Here is a 21,408-nt window from a genome sequence, read left to right on the forward strand (position 1 = left end):
GACTTTCTTTTTAAAAATACCTGCCCAGAATTCCATTGTGGGGGAGTTCTGTAATTTGTTTCTTTATTCTCCTGCCCAGGAAGGCTTTCCTAGGCTTTTGGATTAGAACCAATTCTATAGCTTTAGTGATGATAAATATAATAGTTAATTCTTAAACCCACGTGCCGGGCATGGTTCTAAGCACTTTATATATCCATTAACTCTTTCAATCCTGGTGATAGCTTTAGAAGGGAGATACCATTATTGTGATTTTATAAATGAGAAACCATAGAGGATTAAATTATCTGTCCCAGGTCGCAAAGAAAATGACCAAGCAGAGCTTAAGCCCAAGTAGTCTGAGCCAACATTCTTACCCTTTACATGTCATTTGTGATGCAGTTTATTGAGCCAATGTCTTTCTACAAGATAAGCTGATAGTAGAACTACTAGGTAAAAGGCCACACATTTTATGCTGTGGTAGAGGGCAATGGGGACTTCTCTAAGAGACGGCACCAAATGTACATTTCCACAATGAACGGTTTCATCACTGGAATCTGATGCACGGGGAAAGTACATGTCATTTAAATTTGCATTCTTAAGAATTAGAAGAAAAGCTGAATGTCTTTCCCTAATTTTAAGTAACTTGTTTGTTTTGCTGCGGACTTTAGGGCACACTCTCTGCCTTTGTTTTACTGGATTGTATTTTGTTTTTTGTTGACATCTGGATTCCTTATTAAAGAAGTTAGCTCTCAGCCTGTCTGAGGGGTTTGATACTTTTCCCAATTTAGCTTTTGTCTTTGTCTCTGGTATCTTTTCTGCAGGGGAAATTTGTCTTTTTATATAACCAAACTTGACAACATTTCTATTTATTGATTTTAGGTGTTCGATCTGTCTTGAGTCTTCCCCATGCCAAATTATAAGAGAAAGTATCCTCATACTTTTTCGCCCCAACTCTTCTTCTTATGGTTTTCATTGCTTTATACTTAAGTCTTTGACCTATCTTCAACTTATTTTTGTTGTAGGAGTGAGAGAATAGTCAGCTTAATGTATTCTCTCTGAATGGCTAGCCAGTTGTCTCAGTACATTTATTGTAAGTGAAAAACAATCTATTTTGATTTGAAATACAATTTAGTACATGATAATAGCATCTACTGGGCATGTCTCAGGATGATTTTGTAAAATAGATTTGTCTATTCATGACCAATAGAAAACTCTTATAGCTCTTTTTTTTTTTTCTTTTTGAGACAGAGTCTGGCTCTGTTGCCCAGGCTGAAGTGCAGCTGCGTGATCTCCGCTCACCGCAACCTCTGCCTCTTGGGTTCGAGCAGTTCTCCTGCCTCAGCCTTCTGAGTAGCTGAGATTATAGGCACATGCTACCATGCCTGGCTAATTTTTGTATTTTTACATCAAATTAGCCAGGCATGGCCAGGCATGGCTAATTTTAGAGATGAGGTTTTACCATGTTGGCCAGGCTGCTCTTGAACTGCTGATCTCAAGTGATTCACTGTCTCCCAAAGTGCTGGGATTTCAGGTGTGAGCCACCTTGCCAGGCCAGAAAACTCCTATAGCTCTATAGTAGGTATTTAAATTTGGTGATGATTACTTCTCTGCCACCTACCCAATTCTTATGATCTTTCAAAATTGTTTGATTCTTTGTTAAGTTTTATTTTTCAGGATGAACTTTAGAGTTAGCATTGTAGTTTTTAAGAAAGTCTGTATTAGGGTTGCATTAAATGTATAGATACATTCACGGAGTTAGGACCCTTGATTTCAGGTATGTCTTGACATTTTTCTAGCCTTCTTATGTGGTTCAGATCAGAACTTTTAAAATATAGGTTTTACACATTTATCCTTATATATACTATTGTGAATAGTATCTTTTTCATGACTTCTAAATTAGTTATGTGTATAAAATATAGAAAAACGATTAACTTTCTGTGTACCAATTTTGGTAACTGGCCACCTCTGAATTATCTCAGTAATTTTAAAATTGAAAAGTACTAATTGCCTCTTATTTCCTTAGAGGGTTTTTAGAATTTCTCCTCTCAGCTCATTTTTTAAATTTTGGTTTTTTTTTTTTTTTAAGGTGGGAGATATGACCGCAGATTTTTAACTTAGTTCTGAATGTTGACCCATTGGATTGTTGAATCATTTTAAATAGCTTGGGTAGCTGAGAATAAGTTCCCTTGGGGACAATCTACGGGGCCTTTTCCATATGATGCTTTTCTGTGACTGAGTTTTGTGAAACAGAATCATTGTCTCAAATCACGTCATCTGTCATTTCCCTAGCAGAAGAAAACTACTGTGATACAGAAAAGTAAAATAGTTTAAGAAAAGATTTTTGAAAAACACTTCATCCCGGGGCTATGAGGAAATTGGGTGAAGGACCTTGTAACAGAACATGCATCTGATTCACGTTCAGAGCATAGAAAGGAAAAGTTTATCAGAACTTTCCAGGTTGCTCGTGATACTAATGGTTTGTAATGTCATTGTGACCTTTTGTTATTACTTCCAGGCTTGTCTACAAATACTGACCATGTAGTCAGGGACTCAGAGAGAGGTCTCCGAAGTTGAGGGTCGCAGGAATGTAAGAAAAATGACTTTGAAGCTAAGTTAGAAATGGAAAGCCTAGCTCAAAAAGCAAAACTTTCATATACAGCCTCCCAAATAACACACACGCAGGGTCCTTTGGAATCATTACAAGTTGTAAAGGCTTTTGACATAGTCTCTAGGAGAGAGCAGGAAATTCCTAGTATGCAAGAAATGTGTTAACTAATTGGGTGTAAGAACTCAAAGATGCTGGTTTCCTTTTTAATTAGCTTTCTATCACCATAGAATGAGCCCATACATTGCAAGAGAACACAGAAATCAATTAAATACAAATTAATGAAGGCAGATTTTTTTAAAGCTTGTAATTGCAATTTATATCTTATCATTGCACACACACAAAAATAGTTCTCCAGGCCTAAAAGCAAAGATAATTTCCTTTATTGTCCTTACATTTCCAGAAACCGGATGTAACAGATTGATCTTTCTTTCTTTCTTTCCTTCTTTCTTTCTTTCTTCTTTTCTTCCTTCCTTCCTTCTTTCTTTTTTGGCTTTATTGTCCAGGCTGGAGTGCAGTGGCACAATCTAAGCTCACTGCAACCTTTACCTCCTGGGCTCAAGCCATCTCCCATCTCAGTCCCCCAAGTAGTTGAGACTACAGGCTCATGCTACAACCCATGGCTAATTTTTTATATTTATGGTAGAGATGGAGTTTTGCCATGTTGGCCAGTCTGGTCTCAAACTCTTGAGCTCAAGTGATCTGCCAACCTCTGCCCCCCAAAGTTCTGGGATTACAGGCGCTCCTAGCCTGGTATGATTTATTTCTTGGCTGGACTTCTGCATGACTTAATCAATGTAGATAATTTCATTCCAACTCTTCTAAGCCTGGAGTAGAGGGATCTGGAATGGTCCTTAATGTGTGTCAGAAATACACCTGTGTCACCATCCACCATCCCTATCCAATACCTTAAAAAAGTATAGATTAGGGAGCAATCCTCTCCAGATTGGCCTGAATGACTTCTTATGATCTAAGATTTGGGAGTTTGAGGGTGGGGTGTTAGTACTTTGTACTACAGGGAAAATAAGTTAACTGAGAGTATATGGAATAAACAATTGTGACCTGGAAAATGGTTCATTTGCTCACAACCACTTGTTGAAAGTTAATTGTGTGCCAGGCATGGTGCAGGCATGGGAGGCACAGCAGTAAACAAAATTTAAATCCCTGTTCCAAAGAGAGAATCAGCTCAGTCAGGACAATGAATAGTAAGGAGCTGGGATGATTTTGCCGTGAACAGTGAACATGGAGAAGAGAACACAAAGTCCATGACACTGATTGGAGAGGAAAAGACATTCCTAAATAAGGTGATCAGAAACAGTGAACCTCCGAGGAAGTGACATTTGAGGTGAGGCCTGACTTATCCACAATATACAGCCATTCCCAATCTGGGGAAATGTTCCAGGCAAAGAGAAGAGCAAATACAGAGGCTTTGAGGTGGGAACAGACTTCGGGTAGGGTTTGAATAAGATATACACAGGAAAATTACAATATTTTAAAAGATGGAGACTATTGAAAGAAAATGACTTTTAGCCAATAGGGATAGTATGAAAGATTCATAGCAATCCCACCCACAAATTAAGAGATCCTTACTGACGCCCTCCTGTTTGACTATGGGAAAAAATGGTTGCACTAAGGATTTTACCCTCTTCTTCCCGATGGCACATAGTTGACCAAAAATTTAAATATTGTAGTAGAAGGAGCCATTTAGGACATTTATCCAAAGAAAATGAGACTAAATGAAGACATGCCACCCGAAATCCCCAAAGGGAAACAATCCAAAGCTGAACATGGGGTGATCATAACTTAGACACAAAGACTGGTCCAAGAAGCTTGTACAGAGATATGAAGGCAGAAGGCATCCTTCAGCTATGTTGGGAATAAAACATGTTAGAATCCAGGAGATGAGTGCCTACAGTCACTCATCTACAGGGGAGGGGAGGGGAGGGCCCTGGGGTGGATCAAGGACACGGATGCTGGACAAATGGGCATCCTGGGGTCTGAGGCCAAGGCATGTCACCATCACCGCATCAAATAGTGGAGTAAGGTTTTTGACATGGACCATCCTGATGTGTAATGTGGCTTGCTCTGTCATTTGTATATTACCCAAAACAGGAAATCCCAGACGCAGCGTGACAGTTCTCTTTCCTCTTTTCTTTACTACTATTGCACTTCTCCTTACCCCAACCAGGACTGATGCTAAAAGGAAGAGGAAATGCTAATCAAACCCGCTGCTTGCAGGGGGTTCCGTAGAGTGACTCAACCAGAACTGTAGTTTGAGTCACACAGGACACATGACAAAAGGGTGGTGACATTTTTTTCCCCTTGTTTAATTTCAACATACCTGGAAGTGTTAACAGATTCTAACAGAATGGTAACCAGAGCTTCCCACTCTTGTCATGGTTTGGCCCACGGGGCTCACCTTCTCTCAGGCCCTGAGTTTCTTCCACTTAAACAGTGAGAGAGTTACATGACATGGGTGCAATTTCTCTCAGTGCTGACCTCGTAAGGTTACAAATGTTTGAGTGTATTGGGCATTAGAAAGGTGGCTCATGCCTGTAAATCCAGCACTTTGGGAGGCTGAGGTGGGAGGATCATTTGAGCCCAGCAGCTCAGGAGCAGCCTGGGCAACATAGTGAGACCCCATCTCTATTAAAAAAATTATTAATTGTAAAAAAAAAATAAAATGCCTGTCAAGAGAGTAAAAAGACAACCTACAGAATGGAAGAAAATATTACAAAACATATCTCTGCTAGGTGTTATGTGTATATATATATGACCTAATTGTAAAATGGGCAAAAGACTTGAGCAGACGTTTCTTCAGAAAAGAAACACAAATGGCCAAGAAGCAAATAAAAAGATGTTCAACATTCTTAGTCAGTAGAGAAATGCAAATCACACCCACAGTGAGATATGACTTCACACCCATTAGATTGGCTATTTAAACAGGTAAACCAACAATGAAAGAGAAAATAGCAGCGTTAGGGAGAATACAGAGATTGGAACCCTCTTACATTACTGGTTGGATACAAAATGAAGCAGCTGCTGTGGAAAACACTTTGGTGGCTCCTCAAAAGGGTAAATATAAGATTAACATCTGACTCAGCAATTTCTCTCCTGGGTCTATACCCTAAAGAATTGGAAAGATATATTCAAACAAAAACTTGTATAGAAATGTTAATAATAGCTCTATTCACAATACCAAAAGTAGAAACAACCCACATATTCATCAACTGGTAGATAGATAGATAGAGTATAGTCTATCCATACAATGGGATAATATTGAGCCATAAAAAGAAGCAAAGTACAGACATCCTACAGCATGAATGAATCTTAAACATTATAATATGTAAAAGAAGTCAGGCCAGCAGGGGTGGCTCATGCCTGTAATCCCAGCACTTTGGAAGGCCAAGGCAGGTGGATCACCTGAGGTTGGGAATTAGAGACCAGCCTGACCAACATGGAGAAACCCCATCTCTACTAAAAGTACAAAATTAGCCGGGCATGGTAGTGCATGCCTGTAATTGCAGCTACCCTGGAGTCTGAGGCAGGAGAATGGCTTGAACCCGGGAGGTGGAAGTTGCGGAGCCAAGATTGTGCCATTGCACCCCAGACTGGGCAACAATAGCAAAAATCCATCTCAAAAAAAAAAGAAGTCAGACACAATAAAGTCACATATATGGTTTCATTTATATGAAATATTTAGAATAGATAAATCCATAGCAACAGAAAGCAGCCTAGTGTTTTCTCTAGAGGCTGGTCAGAGAAGGGAGTGGGAAATAATTGTTAGTGGGTACGGGGTTTCCTATTTTGTGGTGATGAAAATATTTTGTAACTAAATAGACATGATGGTTGCACAACATTGTGAATACACTAAATACTGCCAGAGTGTACATTTTAAAATGGTTAATTATACATTAAGTAAATTGTATCTCAATTTTTTTAAAAATTGAGGAAAGGCTGGGTGCAGTGGCTCATGCCTGTAATCCCAGCACTTTGAGAGGCCAAGACAGGTGGATCACCTGAGGTCAGGAGTTTGAGAACAGCCTGGCCAAGATGGTGAAACCCTCATCTCTACTAAAAATACAAAAAATTAGTTGGGCGTGGTGGTAGGCACCTGTAATACTAGCTACTCAGGAGGCTGAGGCACGAGAATCTCTTGAACCTGGGAGGTGGAGGCTACAGTGAGCCAAGATCATGACACTGCACTCCAGCCTGAGTGACAGAGCCACACTCTGCCTCAAAAAAAAAAAAATGAGGAAGAAACCATGTGAAATTTTGTGCACCTCCTACCTGAATGGGTTACCTGGTCAGTAAGAGCACACTAAGTAAGCTATTTCCATTGGCAAATACATACAAGGAAATACTTCCCTCAGTGTCTTCCTCAAATAAAATCCCTTGCCAACATAGGCAAGGTACTTTCATTCTCATGAAACTGTGGCTTTGAAGTGTGTAAATATCTCCCTTGTTTATAAGGAAGTGGTCAGTCTCATTCCATTTGTGGGCATGAGTCTGTTTCAAAGGAGTACTCAAATATTAACAGACCGTGACCCACATTCAACTAGGTGATGTGTTCTTGTTTATCTCATGCCAAACTCAAAAAACTGATGTTAGTTAAAGTTGAAGTTTCACAAAAATGCAGTCTTCTGAGTTATCTAGGGAGGGGGCAGAATTCTGACAATCCGTGACCCACCGTATTGTTACTATATGGTAACAATCACCTGAGATCAGCAGAAGGTGCTCCCTTGAGACTGTCATAGATTCTCTGTCCTTTTCTCCCATGTGTTACCAGTCAGGTTATTCACTCTCCTTCCTGCCATATCACCACAACTGAAGAGAAATTCTATTTTTAGACCCTAATGGAAGACATTGTTTGCAAAGTTTTCTATTAAATATAAATGTACCATCTGGAAGAAGAGGGTGAAAATCCTTAGTGCAACCATTTTCTTCCCATAGTTGAACAGGAAGCTGTCGGTAAGGATCTCTTAATTTATGGGTGGGACTGAGGCAGAGGTGAAAAGCCCAGGTAAAATATCACCAGTCTGGGGTGGTCGTGGTAGCTCATGCCTGTAATCCCAGCACTTTGGGAGGCCACAGTGGGAGGACCGCTTGAGCCCAGGAGTTTGAAACCAGCCTGGGCATCATGGTGAGGCCGTGTCTTCACAAAAAACTAAAGAATTAACTGGGCATGGTGGCACACACCTGTGGTCCCAGTTACTCAGGAGGCTAAGATGGAAGGATCACTTGAGCCCAGGAGGTTGAGGCTGCAGTGAGCCAGAATTGTCCCACTGCACTCCAGCCTGGGAAACAGTAAGACCCTGTCTCAAAAATAATAATTATATATATTATATATATATAAATTTAATTGTTAAAAAATTAACGTATATATGTATTAATTTATAGTTGCATAACAAAAGATTAATTTGGGGCTGGGTGCAGTGGCTCATGTCTATAATCCCAGCACTTTGGGAAGCCAAGGCAGGTGGATCATGAGGTCAGGAGTTCCAGACCATGTCTGTATATAAATATATATAAAACCAGTCTTGTCACAATGTCCCAGCCTCCAAGGAGTGGTTGGTGGTGGTTTAGATGGGCACAAAACAGGCACAGGCTTCTCCTCCCCTTTGGCACTGCCACCTGCCTTTTCAGTTTCGAAGGCAGTTCCCTGAGGCAGATCCTCCTTCTCTGCCTGGGCTTCGTGGCTAGCTTTTGAATCTTCTGCATCCTGGAGTGCTACCTCTTCATACAAGTGTAAGTAAGGCTGAATTCCAAAAACCCCAGCTCTCAGAATCCTGCCAGGTGGTCACAATAGCACCTTTGTTATTATGTAAACTAGCACCCATGGGACCTTGCTTTTATTTTGGTTCTGACTTCTTTTTCTCGCCCTGAATGCAATATGGAAAGAATCAAGAAGTTGGGAACTATGACCCCAGTTTCTGGAAGTTCCATTTTCTCTCCTAAAATGGAAAGGGACTACTCCAAAGTCAGGTAATAACTAATCGAGGGGCAGAAAGATAAAAAGAGTGGCCCAGGGTGACTGTTCCTGACCCCATACAAAATTCCTGCACCTTGTGGCCTTTCTTGGACTAGAGTGAAATGTGTTTTCCTCGTTGAAGAAGGTTGCAGGTGGCAGCTAATGGCAGCTGTCCAAAGCTCTAAGGGCAACTGTGATCTTGATCTGATCCAACTTTTCACTGGGCTTGATTTGATCTTTTGATTTGGAGTGGGCATGTGTGGCCTCATCTCTGAGATATTGTTTCATCAGGCATTGCAGTAAACTTTGAAGGATGCAAATTCTAAACTTTATTTGCTGTCACCTGTAAGGTGCTAGACAAATTTAATCCCCTTAAATTCTGTGACTAGAACCTATAAGAAAAGGTGAATTGTTGTTTCGTAGATTTTCATAAAGAAGTAGCAATAGGGCATGACAGGTGAATTTGGACAAGTCACTTTATCCCAACGCATCCATTTCCTCTTCTGTGAAATACTACTACTTTATAGTATTTCTTGACCTCAATTAAGCAAGCTATGCAAAAAGCCCAGCCCTGTGTCTGGCATACAGTAAGTGCTCAGGTGTTTACTGCTGTTGTATTCTCGTAATTTAGTTTGAAAGCTGTGAGTCAGCAACTTTCCAGGAAAAGATGGTTTCAGCCAGGGTATGTTCCTAGGACCCACCCTAAATTTAGTCTCTCCTATTAGAGTAGTTTGAAGTTGAACTTGGCTGAAAACTATAAGAAAGTCTGGGTTGGGGGAAGCCTTTGTTGCTTTTAATTTCTTGAGATCTCTTCTTGACCTAACTGTTCAGTGCTTACCACTTGCCACGCATTCTCCAGCACTGTTTCTGTGTAACTGACTAATGTTTGCCTCACAGTAAAATGATTCCCTCTGGGATCCCTGGGGGAGAGGATGTTGCACGTAGCAAGTTGCAATGCTGTTGATCTCCGAGACCCTTCCAATGCTCCAAAGAGTAAAGTGATGAGCAAGGCATATCTAGCCAGCAGGAAATATCCTTCATACAAAATCTTTAATTTCTAAAACCTGTGGCTTCACCTTGACAGAGCTCTTCTGTTTGGTTTAGATGGGGGAAATCCAGCTAGAAGAGTCCTTCCCGACCCTCGGTCTGCCCAGGCAGAGGACATACTCTCTGACCACCAGCTTATGTTGTATCTAGCAGGCCACCTTCACTTAGGCTTTGTGCACCAACATTAAAAGGGCAGTCATTTCTCAAAATTGTCTGGGAAATGATTAACTTGCTTCCTTTGATCCTTTCTGCTTTGTGCGAGGACAGTCAAGTAGCAGGGGTGGAGACTGTGTTCTGTTATTTCCAACAGTGCTAAGTAAACAGTGGGAAAAATTCTGCTGCTAGAGAGGTACAACTCTATTTGAGGGGTTGAGGGCGTGTGTGTGTGTGTGTGTGTGTGTGTGTGTGTGTGTCCTTCTGTAAACATAGAGCTATTGAGTATAAAAATATAACCATTTCCTCTAAATTTTCTTGCCCCTGTTTTTTTTTATAGGTCTGAATTTCCTGCTGCTAGTCACAAAAATGCTTTTTATCTTTAATTTTTTGTTTTCCCCACTCCCAACCCCGGCATTGATCTGCATCCTGACATTTGGAGCTGCCATCTTCCTGTGGCTGATCACCAGACCTCAACCCATCTTACCTCTTCTGGACCTGAACAAACAGTCTGTGGGAATTGAGGTAATTTACCAGTCATTCTTTCAGTTTGCAAACCTTCATCAAACTCAAACTGTAATTTTAAACCTAGGGATAACTCATGAAGGGGATTGGGTGTGGCACGGGAAAGTAAAGCTTTCATGTTACCAATCAATAGGCAATATACAAATTTAAACTTCTATTGCTGGCACATTTTCTTTTGTATGATGTCAGTAATCTAGATTGGAGTTGGCAAACTATAGCCACGAACAAAATCCATCTTTTTTTTTTTTTTAATTTGAGACAGAGTTTCACTCTTGTTGTCTAGGCTGGAGTGCAGTGGGGGAACTTCAGTGCAGTGGTGCAACCTCAGCTCACTGCAATCCCCGCCTTCCAGTTTCAAGTGATTCTCCTCCCTCAGCCTTCTGAATAGCTGGGATTACAGGAGCCTGCCACCATGACTGGATAATTTTTGTATTTCAGTAGAGATGGGGTTTCACCATGTTGGATCAGGCTGGTCTCGAACTCCTGACCTCCTGACCCACCTGCCTCAGCCTCCCAAAGTGCTGGGATTACAGACATGAGCCACTGCACCCAGCCCAAAATTCTTTCTTTATGCAACTGCAAGTTAAGAATGGTTTTTACTTTTTTTAAGGGATGAGTTACAAAAAATGAGATAGCCAACACTTTAGGCTTTGTTCCACAAAGCCTAAAATGGAACAAAGCCTAAAGTGTTTGCTATCTAACTCTCTACAGAAGTATTTTGACAACCCATGATCCAAATAATAGTGTCAGTACATTGGGGACAGGAGAACATTTTCATCAAGACACCCAGTGACTGAGAACGATTAAGTCATTTCCTGTAGTTAAATTCTAGCTTTTAGTTAAATTTATTTTGCTTAAAAGTATAAAAATTGAACTGGGCTCACTCTCCTGGCTTTCTTCAAATTCCCCAGCTTCCTGTATCTGTGAGCAAATTGAAAGCTCCAAAGATGTTCTCTTCATTTCTCCTGCCCTCTGCTCCCATGAATGTCTTCATCTATTTCCATCTTCTACCCTCTTCGGAGAAAAAAAGGATTCCTGTTCCTTCACGAGGCTAACTTCTTCTGTTCTTTTTACAGTCTTCTTCCTCCAGGATAGAAGAAATCTTACCCCAAGCTACCTCTCCTCTCCAGCTCCTCTCCCACCTGTTAGTACATCTGCATGCTCCATGTATGTCTTCACTGACATCTTCCTGTCCTGCTGCATTCCACCACCTCTGCTCACTCCTCTCCTTTCCCACCAGAGTTCTTTGAGGCTAGTTTGCTTGTTCATTTCCTCTTCTGAAATTCAACCCTTTACCATTGATCTGAGCTTTTAGTGCTGCCATCTCCTCCAAAGTGCTCTGAATCACTCATAACCTAACCTAAATTCAATGACTTCTCTTTCAGCTTTCCTCTCAATTGACTTGAGACTTCCTCCTTGAAACTCCTCCTTTTGACTTTCATAATATGTTTCAATAAGATTTCTTCCTAATTTCAAGACAGTCTTTCTTTGTCACTTGGGTTCTTTCTTCTCATTCTAGGGTTTGATTCTCAGCGTCTCTTGATTCCTCTGAAGCAGGGGTTGGCAAACATATGGTGTAAAGGCCAGGCAGTCAATGTATGGAATTTGGAGACCACATGAGCTCTTTGGCAGCTGCTCAATGCTGCTGTTAGAGAATGAATACAGTATCAGACAACATGTAAACACATGAGTGTGACTGTGTTCTGATAAAACTTTACTCATAAAGGCAGGTGGTAGGCCGGATTCAGCCTTCAGATTATAGTCTGCCAAACCCTTATCTAAATCTTCATAGCTAAGAAAATACCTCCTCTTTTATGACTTGAAAATGTGCCTAAATCTGTGATACTGAAATCTGATTTTCTACTCTTTCAGTGATGCTTAAGTAACTTAAGCTCTCCATATCTCTCTCTTTATGCATATTTTCTCCCTTCACGCGAGCGCGCACACACACACACACCCCTCCTTTCCTATTCTATTTCAGTTAAATGTATCTCCTCTTACCCAATTGCCAAAGTGAAGAATCTGGAACATCTTGGATTCTTCCTGCTTCCTTGAACCAGACACATAAACAGACAAAAAGACCTTGTCTTCTCGACAAGGAACCTTATTTTTGCTATTTTTTGTCTTAATGTGATAGCCCATGGAAAATTTTTCTGATGTCCTAGACTAAGTCAGATCTCTTGTTACAGCTTTGTGTGTTTCCCTGTACTTTTATAGCTCTCACTTTGGAAAGTAATTTATATTCTTGAATGCTTATTTAATTGTTGCCTGTTCTTCTCTAGACGAAATGTCATGAGGGTTGGACCATTGGACCATACCTGGAGCGCCTACTGTAGCTCCAGGATCCAGCCCAGAGCCTGATCCTACGGTTCCAGCTGACCTTTCTAGATGGATTCCTAGCTATTACCTTTTCCTTGAATACACCGTCTTCTAGCTGCCCACCCAAGTCTGCGCTGCGTTTTTTTACCTCCATGCCTTTGCTCAGGCTGTTCCTCCACTCTGGAATTTTCTTTTTTCTCCTCTACCCTGCCCAAATCATATATTTTTGCCAAATACCTATCTGTCTTCGAAGCCTGTATTGAAATACCATTTCTTCTCTGCAATCTTTCTGCTTAATACAGAACGGGTTGCTTCATTCCCTCCACCACCAATCCATTTCCTCTAAATTCATTATAGCATGTACATCATGGTATTATATTTGCATTTTTCCTTATTACCTACTCATACTCCAACAACCCTGGTGTGTGAGGTGCAGCTGTTTTGTCTTAACTCACATCTACAGTATTTACAGAGTACCTAGGACACATAGTATGCAATCAGTAGAAGTTTAAACTCAATATGATAAAAAAAGATATAAAACTATCCATATCATCTCTCCTCATATACAGACACAAATGGATGCCAGGAGGGTTACCAAAAACATAATGGTGGCAATCTCTGGGTGGGATTACAGATCGACTATATGACTTTATTTTTCTCTTTTCTTTTCTTTTTTTTTAGGCTGGAGTAGAGTGATGTGATCTCGGTTCACTGCAACCTCCACCTCCTAGGTTCAAACAATTCCCCTGTCTCAGCCTCCCAAGTAGCTGGGACTACAGGCACCTGCTACTATGCCCGGCTAATTTTTGTATTTTTTAGTAGAGACAGGGTTTCACCTTGTTGGTCAGTCTGGTCTCAAACTCCTGACCTCAAGTGATCCACCTCCCTCATCCTCCCAAAGTGTTGGGATTACAGGCTTGAGCCACCACGCCCTGCCACTTTTCTGTTTTCTAAAGTGTCTATGATGTGAACATACTATGATTTGGGTATTTCTAAAAATCAGCTGAATAGCAAAGAGAACATTCCTGTGACCTCAAAATCAGCATTTATACTCTCTTTAATGCAACTCAAAAAGGTTTTGGAAAGAGTGCGGGGAGACTTTTACTTGGCCTAAACTTGGTCTTGTGCCTTAGGGAGGAGCGCGGAAGGGTGCGTCCCAGAAGAACAATGACCTAATAAGTTACTACTTCTCAGATGCCAAGACTATGTATGAGGCTTTCCAAAGAGGACTCGCTGTGTCTGGTAAGCCTAATGGTCTGTCCTTGCCTGAAGAAGACAAGGTGGGGCCTGTTGCACATCTCTCCTTCTCTGCCTCACCTCTAAAACCCCAGCTATTTTAGAAGCAGTGATTTAAGTAGAATCACAACATACAAAATAGAGGAGACATTAGAACGCAGTATCAGGATGGATGCTGGAACCAGTGGCAGACACCAGGTTTGAAATCTGGTTCTTCCATTTTCAGCTTCATAACCTTATGCAAGCCACTTTGCCTCTCTGAATCTGTTTCTCAACACAAGAAGAACGTCCCTGCCAAAATTGCTGTTAAAGTGTTGAGATAATAATGCAAGACAGTATCTTGGGTAACTCACTAGTATGTGGTGAGTTTGTTTGGAAATGTGCCTTTCATTAATGTAATTCCCTGCATGTACAGATAGACAATCTGAGCCAGGACCAGCAGTCTAGGACTCCTGATGTCTTACTTTGTCCTTGACTCTGATACCATCCTACTGGCCCATGTTACCACTTCTTTGGACTTTTTTAGTGGCAAACACCACCAAATGGGCTTTGCCATGTTCATTTGGAATACATCAAGCCTTAATATTTATATCTTATATCATTTAACATAATGGCTGGCACACACACGTTTACTTTTAAAAGCAACTGGTTTATAGCTCTTTCTGTGCCTTTGGTCTTTTGGATGACATTCTGGCCATGTAACTTTCATCCCTCCCTTCTCTTCTGCATGTTAACTAAGACTAAGCAGATATTAATAGCCAACTCCCGTCAAGTGTTAACTATGCATAGCTACTGCACCTGTATTACTTAATCTTCCCTAAACCATAGAGATTAGTTACTATCACTGCCATTTTTAAAGATAAGGACACAGACTCAGAACTTCAAGACCATTACCAAGGTCACAGAACAAGAAAATGTCAGAGCTGACAGGGAAATCTAAGTGTGTCTGTTTGGCTAGATTGTTCTATTTTAGGTTACTTCTTAAATGTTTTATAGAAGTAGTTATTCCTCCAGACAATGAAAGATTTATTGTAAAGAAAACGTCTGTCTGAAGACTCCACCGGGGCCTGTACTTAGTATATCTGGCTCCAAGTCAGCATTTACTTACAGACTTCATGCAAATAACAAATAAAAACAAAGCAAACATTACTTTCTTGTACTCTGGCAATTCAAGATAGTATATGTCTAATACTTTGTGTATTATTATATTTATGTATTATGTACTATACTTTATGTATTAGTGTATTATACTAATACAGAATAATTTCCTTTGGGATTTTTTTTTTTTTTTTTTTTTTTTTTGAGAGACAGAATCTTGCTCTGTCACCCAGGCTGGAGTGCAGTGGTGTGAACGAATACAGCTCACTACAACCTCAAACTCTTGGTCAGCTTCCCAAGTAGCTAGAACTACAAGCATATAGTCCATACCTGGCTAATTTTTAAATTTTTTGTAGAGATAAGGTCTCACTATGTTGCCCAGGCTAGTCTCAAACTGGCTTCAAGAGATACCCTGCTCCCCGACTCCAGCCTCCCAAAGCACTGGGATTACAGGAGTGAGCCCCTATGCGCAACCCTAGTGGTTTTCTGTTTTTAGAGGTTTTCTTTATTGATCATGGTTGATATTGTGACTAAAACAAGCCACTTAGCATGCGATAGATGGCACATGAGAACATAATTTAGGATTTTTTTCAATACTAAATCCTAAAGCGATACTGTTAAAATGGCTTCTCACGGAAGCAGGAGAAATCTGGTGTGGCTGCTTAATGATAGCAGGGCGTGGTGGTGGGTGCCTGTAATCCCAGCTACGTGGAAGGCTGAGGCAGGAGAATTGCTTGAACTTGAGAAGCGGAGGTTGCAGTGAGCCATTGTGCCACTGCACTCCAGCCAGGGTGACAGAGAGAGACTCCGTCTCAAAAAAAAAGAAAAAGGACACTTCAGGTCCTGGGGTTGAATACATTATGTTTAGCTAATAGTTTGTTTATCTTGAGAATCACTTGGGGCTATTATTTAAAATTGTGTCTTCTAGCTCCACCTTAGTTTCACTGAATTAAATTTCCAGATAATGAAACCTAAAAATCCTCAGGAAGCTTTGTATTTTTAGCAAAGCTTCCAGGGGATTCTGTACACCAGAGTTGGAATTCTACTTAGCATAGAGTGGCAACTTTGCCGAGAAGTTGTTACTGGATGGGCTTTTTGTAGCTGGCCACAGCTTAGAACAGAACAGGTCTGAGTTGACTGCGTTAATGAAAGGCTAGGCTGTTGCCCGAGCAGACGTTTGGCTATAGGCTGAAGCTGATCAGGTCACAGAGTTTAATGAAACCTGAGTTGTTGCCCCTTTGGCCAATTATTAGACTTGTTCCTTAGACACCAGCCTCTGCTAGCATTTTTGTCAATCAACAGGTAATGCAGTATAATTTTTTTCTTTCTCTTTCCTTCTTCTTCTTTCTTTCTTTTTCTCTTTTTCAGACAGGTCCTCACTCTTTTGTCCAGGCTGGAGTGCAGTGGCATGATCTAAGCTCCCTGCAACCTTCACCTCCCGGGCTTAAGCCATCCTCCCGCCTCAGTTCCCCAAGTAGCTGGGACTACAGCCTCATGCTATCACCTATGGCTAATTTTTATAGTTTTTGTAGAGATGGAGTTTCGCCATGTTGGCCAGGCTAGTGTTGAACTCTTGCGCTCAAGTGATCTGCCAACCTATGCCTCCCAAAGTTCTGGGGTTACAAGCATCAGCCACTGTGCCCAGCCCCCAGTATACTTTCTCAGACATTCATCAGCTTACCACTTGCTGAGCGAGCTTGACCAAGCTGTCTCAGTTCTTCACAATTCTTAGTACAATGTGAATGGTAATAGCTGGGAAGACGAGTTAATGTGGCTGGCATGGTGTAAGCATTCAATAAATGGTAGCTATCATTAGTGATTAATGTTAGTACAAGTGATCTCATTGGTAGACCACCCAAGGCACACACCATGGGGGAGCAGGTGGCTTCCACTATCTGACAAAGCCATGCTTCAGGGAAAGTTAGTCTGAAACGTGACTCCTTAGGCTTTCATGCAGCCGTTTTAATTGGAAGCAAGAGAACTAATGTTTCCTGTACACAGCCTCCTCATTCATTTTTATATCTCTTTAATCAGAGTGGCTATCTCTTCCCTGCTTTTCTTCCTTTTTCCTCCATCACTTAGTCTAGATGTTCACTGACTTGCCTCTGAATTCCTAGTAACTCTCCAAATACTTCCCTTTGGCAAGACCTGAATTCCTCTTAGCAATTTGGCTAGATCCTCTCTATCAATTTTCCTTCCCTTCTGCTTGTCTACTTAAAACAGCCTCCTTCTGGCTTAGACGTGAGGGCTTCTCAGCCCCTTAATGTGTTCTTCAGCCTAATGCCACTACTTCCTTGGCTTGGCTTTCAAAGCTGAGATGACCATTTACTCCTGTGAATGCATGTTCCCAAACTTATTTTAAGTAAGGCTGAGTAGTTTAGGTGTTCAGAAGTTTAATTCTTCTATTGTCAAATGTGTGTGTGCACCTGTGTGTGTGTTTCCGTGTTTTTTACAAGCCTTGATATCTTAGATGATACTCTTATACAAATGGGCAAAGTACGTGAACAAATTAGTCATGAGAGTAAATAAAACCTAACAAGGAAAAAGGTCCCACTTTACTAGCTGTTAAGAAACTTAGACTACATAATAACTTTTCAAATCTATCAAACCTGAAGGTAATTTTTAAAGACACTGTTTGGTGGTCTATGAGAGTGTGATACAACTAGATGTAGCAGGAGAAAAGTGAATGGTCACATCTGCTCAAGCAAGCAGTGTGGTGCTATGTATCAAAAGCCTTACTGTCCCAGGCCCCCATTTCCTTCCCTTATTACATTTTAGGGTTTCTATTCTAAGGAAGTGTTCTAAATTTAAAATGACCAATTGGAAAATACTTAGCATAATTAAAGGTGTCAGACTTGAAAGCAATCTAAACACCCGTGATGAAATAAAGTCCACTGTAATAGAACCCCCCACAACTGGCCATTGAAACCACTACAGAGAAGAAATAATGACATGAAAATACTTACATCACATTGGGAGAAGAAGCAAGGTACCAAAGTATTATATTGATTCTAAACACGAGGAATGACTCTAACTGCAAAACTATGCAAAAGAGCCATGGAATAATCTGTCAGTGTAATCATGGTATTTGGGTGATGAGACTGATGATTCATATTTCAATTTTTTATATTTTTATGGGCATGCTTTTTATTGTTTAAGCCAAGATTTTTCAATACAGGCTGTTTGTGTCTGCTTGGTCACGTTTTGTGGGTTAGTCCCACATGGAATGTGGGACTTCAGCTTTCTCTGAATGTCTACATCACCATGGAGGTCACATATTCAACACTGAACCAGTCTCGTTTTGTATAGCTTCCTAAATGTTTCAAGTATAGTTTATAAGACTCTTCATCTTTGAGAACCGAGTGCTTTCTGGCTTTGAATTTCCTGGACATATAAGAGAAACTCAGATCCTTGTTTGATTTATCCTTTGTGTCTTGCCCCTTTTTAAACTCCTTTTAGCTTCTCTGGTCCAGAGAATTTGCAGCTGGAGTTGATTTTCTTTTAATGTTATGTTTTTAGACAATGGGCCCTGCTTGGGATACAGAAAACCAAACCAGCCCTACAGATGGCTATCCTACAAACAGGTAAGTTGAGTCCAGTTTTAGACAGATTCTTTCTAATGTAGTATTCTAAACTACAGGATATTATATTGGTCAGTTTTGGATCTTGACCTCTTCTCTCCTTTCTCTCTCTCTCTCACCCCATCTCTCTTTTTTGTAGGTGTCTGATAGAGCGGAGTACCTGGGTTCCTATCTCTTGCATAAAGGACATAAACCATCACCGGATCAATTTGTTGGCATCTTTGCTCAGAATAGGCCAGAGGTAACTATGATGAAGCTACCTAAAGGAAATGAGTCAGGGTTAAGCTTAAAAACTTCAACTGCTATTCCCAGTCCAGCATTCTAGACACTTGTTAATGCCTTACCAAAGCTATTTTTACATTTTTCTAATGCTTATTCTACTTGTAAGAGTTCCAACTCAGAACCTGCCTTATTTCTGGTGAAGTGTCTAGGTGTTCGGACTTCTCTTTTTTCTCAGTCTCTCATGGGTCATTTGAAGTCAGTCTGATTGATACACGAGGAAGACAACAAAGCTAGGAGGGACCACCAAATGAGATATTGAAGATATTGTGGAAAGGATGTATTCGTATTATACCTGAAACTTGCAATTTGTATTTGAACTAGTAAAATCAGCCTCTCACTGCTATGGAGTCTGGCCATAGCCATGTTTCCACAGTGAGTTGGAAGCAGATTTTAGACAGTAAGATGATAGAACAAGCTTATGTCCAAGTTTCAATTAAGTCAGGCCCATTATCTCCAGAGGAAGTCTTTTTATGCTTCATATGCTCACTAGCAATGCAGTATATGATACATATAACAGACAGAATATGTGTTAATCAACTGTCTGTGTTATCAGTAAGGCTTCCAGTCAACAGAAGGCATTAGTAGTTACATTTTGAGGGAGTTAAGTTACATGTGGATCTTACTGCAAGTTCACAAATTGCAAGTCTCAGTTCTAATGCTGATACAAATACAAAACGATTCATCTATATTTTTAGGTGAATCTACATACTCCATTCTTATCACACTCAACCATAGTTGAAAATAGAATAAAAAGTTTTCCTTGACTCTAATTTAGGAACTTAACACCAAATCTGATACAGTTAACCCTTGAACAACATGGGGGTTAGGACCACAAATGCCTATTCACTACAAAGATTCACATAAAGCTTAACTCCCTCAAAACTTAACTACTGACAGCCTTCCTTGCTGACAATATAGAGAGTTGATTAATGTACTTTTTATGTTATATATATTGTATAGTGCATTCTTACAGTAAGCTAGAGAAATGAAAATGCCATCGAGAAAACGATAAGAGAAAATGTATGTACTATTCAAAGTGGAAATGGATCATTATAAAGGCCTTCATCCAAGTCATTTTACCTTGAGTAGGTTGAGGAGGAGGACAAGGAGAGATTGGTCTTGCTGTCTCAGACCTGGCAGAGGTGAAAGAGGTAGAGGAGGTGGAAAAGGAGGCAGGAGGTATGGGCACCCTCGATGTAACTTTTATTAAAAATAATCCGCAAGCAGACCTCATAGTTCAAACCCATGTGTCCAAGGATCAACTGTATGTTAGTCTGCTCTTACTGCCATAATCTAATACAGAGACCACGTGGTTTTAGCAACAGAAATTTATTTTCTCACAGTTCTGGAGTCTAGGAGTCCAAGATCAGATTGTCAGCAGGCTTAGCTCCTTCTGAGGTCTCTCTCCTTGACTTGTGGACAGTCACTTTTTTGTTTTGGCTTCACATGGCCTTTTCTCTGTGCACGTGTATCCCTCATGTCCCTTCTTCTTCACTGAAGGAAGGGATTAGGACCCCACCCTTATGACTTTGTTTAACCGTAATTACTTCTTCAAAGCCCTGTCTCATATACTGTCACATTGGGGGTGAGGGTTTCAACATGAATTTGGGTTGGGCCAGAGGAGGGGAGACGGAGACAGGATTGAGTCCATAACACCTAACTGCCATGTAAGGTTCATCACTAACAGATTCCTACTTACCTTTCCAGTTTTGTTTCCTGGAGTCTTCAAGCTTGCTGACATGTTTATGCACAATGATGTCAGGCTATCTGCATCAGTTCATTATCACACTGCTGTGAAGAAATACCTGAGACTGGGTGGTTTATAAAGGAAAGGGGTTTAGTTGACTCACAGTTCCACAGGGCTGGGGAGGCAGAAGGGAAAGCAAGCATGTCCTTTTTCATATGGCGGCAGTAAAGAAAAAAATGAGAGCAAAGCAGGTGGAAAGCCCCTTGTAAAATCAGATCTCATGAGAACTCCCTCACTGTCATGAGAACAGTGTATTCGTCTGTTTTAATGCTGTTGATAAAGACATACCCAAGACTGGGAAGAAAAAGAGGTTTAATTGGACTTACAGTTCCATATGGCTGGAGAGGCTTCAGAATCATGACAGGAGGCAAAAGGCGCTTCTTATAGCACAGCAACAAGAGAAATGAGGAAGAAGAAAAAGTGGAAATCCCAATAAACCCATCAAATCTCGCTAGACTTATTCACTATCATGAGAATTGCATGGGAAAGACTGGTTCCCATGATTCAATTACCTCCCCTGGGTCCTTCCCACAACACGTGGGAATTCTGGGAGATACACTTCAAGTTGAGATTTGAATGGGTACACACCAAACCATATCAAACAGTATGAGGGTAACCACCCCCATGATTCAATTACCTCCCACCAGGTACCTCCCGCAACATGTGGGGATTATGGGAACTGCAATTCCAGATGAAATCTGAATGGGGACACAGCCAAACCATATCACTATTCTTTGTTCATTCACTTCCTTCTTTAAATCTACCTCTACCCCCATAATCAAATCTTGCTATTCCTCTAAAGCTCTGCCCGGTTTTCATCACTTTCCCACAAGCAGTCCCAAATAGCCTTTGCCTCACCCTTGAG

At 40.8% G+C, this 21,408-nt stretch overlaps 1 protein-coding gene across 4 annotated transcripts in view; it reads left to right on the forward strand.

The window, feature by feature from the left end:
* Positions 1–21,408, forward strand: part of ACSL5 (acyl-CoA synthetase long chain family member 5) — a 52,911-nt gene that overhangs the window by 11,267 nt on the left and 20,236 nt on the right. For all 4 annotated transcript variants that reach the window (XM_054243314.2, XM_078346491.1, XM_078346492.1 and 1 more), the window contains 4 exons: positions 10,096–10,280; positions 13,733–13,841; positions 18,453–18,517; positions 18,654–18,755. In XM_054243314.2, coding sequence (XP_054099289.1) covers positions 10,096–10,280; positions 13,733–13,841; positions 18,453–18,517; positions 18,654–18,755 — 461 coding nt within the window. The remainder of the gene's footprint in view (positions 1–10,095; positions 10,281–13,732; positions 13,842–18,452; positions 18,518–18,653; positions 18,756–21,408) is intronic.

Source organism: Callithrix jacchus, chromosome 12, assembly GCF_049354715.1.
Source record: "Callithrix jacchus isolate 240 chromosome 12, calJac240_pri, whole genome shotgun sequence".
NCBI classification, from domain to species: Eukaryota; Metazoa; Chordata; class Mammalia; order Primates; family Cebidae; genus Callithrix; species Callithrix jacchus.